This window comes from Protobothrops mucrosquamatus, unplaced genomic scaffold, assembly GCF_001527695.2.
Source record: "Protobothrops mucrosquamatus isolate PMUCROS unplaced genomic scaffold, P.Mucros_1.0 scaffold4488, whole genome shotgun sequence".
NCBI lineage: Eukaryota > Metazoa > Chordata > Lepidosauria > Squamata > Viperidae > Protobothrops > Protobothrops mucrosquamatus.
Window position 1 is genome coordinate 52,040 of NW_015390395.1, and position 1,226 is coordinate 53,265.

A 1,226-nucleotide genomic window follows, 5' to 3' on the forward strand; every position below is an offset into this window, starting at 1 on the left:
CTAGCCGAGGATAGTCAATGCTCTGTGAGGCTCGGTTCTAGCCTCCATCCCACCTGAAATGCGGCTTTTACTTTTTTTCCACGAGGTTCGCCTTCGGCGCTTCACACATCTGGAAGGACAAAAAAAGGATATTTTGCCTCTTTGGATTGACAGACTCTTGTTTTGGCTCAAGGGGCTTCAGGAGGGGTGGGCTGGCTGGGATCTCCCCCCCTTCCCCAAACATGCAAACCAAACAGCACCCCAAGAAACCCCAGTTTGCAATGAAAACTTTTGTTTGCCATTTTCCTGTTCGGCCATATTTCTGGTTAAAAGTTCTAGAGAAAGTTTTTCCTGAAGAAAAAAAAAAGAAGTTTTTTTTTCTTCTTTCTCTCTGGCTGCTCAAATCCTGAAAATAAAACTTCCTTTTTGGTGCCACCGGGGGAAAAAAGGGGTCTGGGTTGAGTTTGTACAGCATCCTTAAACCGGTTTCGAATTTGTTATTTATTTATTTATTTTCTATTTGGATCCCTTTGGCAGACTTGCGCCTTGCGTGAACCAGGTGCCACACTAGGTATCCCAGAATCCTTTATGACATTAATGTTTCTAAAGGAAGTCCCTATTCATTAACTACGAAGCCCCTTATCTCTTGCCCTCTGTTTGCGGTGGCTTTCTCTTACTCAGGAATAGCTTGCTGTTTCTTGTCACTCACGACGGACTTTCTAAAGGAAGCCCGTTGTGAGTAAGGGAAAATAATCAGCCAGCCATTACAGAGTGAGAGAAAGCCACCACAGACAGAGGACAAGAGATATAAAAGGTAAGGCAGTGTTACCTGCATGTCTTCTCACTGAATTTCAGCCCGCGCCTCTCACAATGCCCGGATCGGTGGCGACACACACATTTGCAAGTGTGTGGATCTGGGTGTTTTTTCCTATCCCGACAAGGTGCACAGGACCGACTACTAGAGGGAGAAGGAAATCATAGATTAAGCCTCTCAGATTTATACAGGTATAAAGGTGATCGCAACTGGCTGTCATTTTAAGCCAAGAAGGATTGTGCGTTTCCGTCAAGAAATTGGCTAAATCTGATTGTTCCGGAACCACCTCCAGTGGTTTAATTCTTCCGGAACCACCACCAGGAATAATTCTGTATGTGTGTAAATCAGGTTTATGGGATCTGTCAGAAGGGGAGGGAAAGAGGAAGGAAGGAAAATTGGAGAAAGGGAGAAGAGAGAAAGAAAAAGGAAGGAA

The 1,226-nt window shown here is 44.7% G+C and overlaps 1 protein-coding gene across 1 annotated transcript in view; it reads right to left on the reverse strand.

Moving 5' to 3' along the window:
- The window catches only part of VEGFB (vascular endothelial growth factor B), a 15,024-nt gene continuing 13,798 nt past the window's right edge, over positions 1-1,226 (reverse strand). The window contains exons 6-7 of the mRNA XM_029286669.1: positions 809-934; positions 1-109 (exon numbers count right to left, since the gene is read on the reverse strand). Coding sequence (XP_029142502.1) covers positions 1-109; positions 809-934 — 235 coding nt within the window. The remainder of the gene's footprint in view (positions 110-808; positions 935-1,226) is intronic.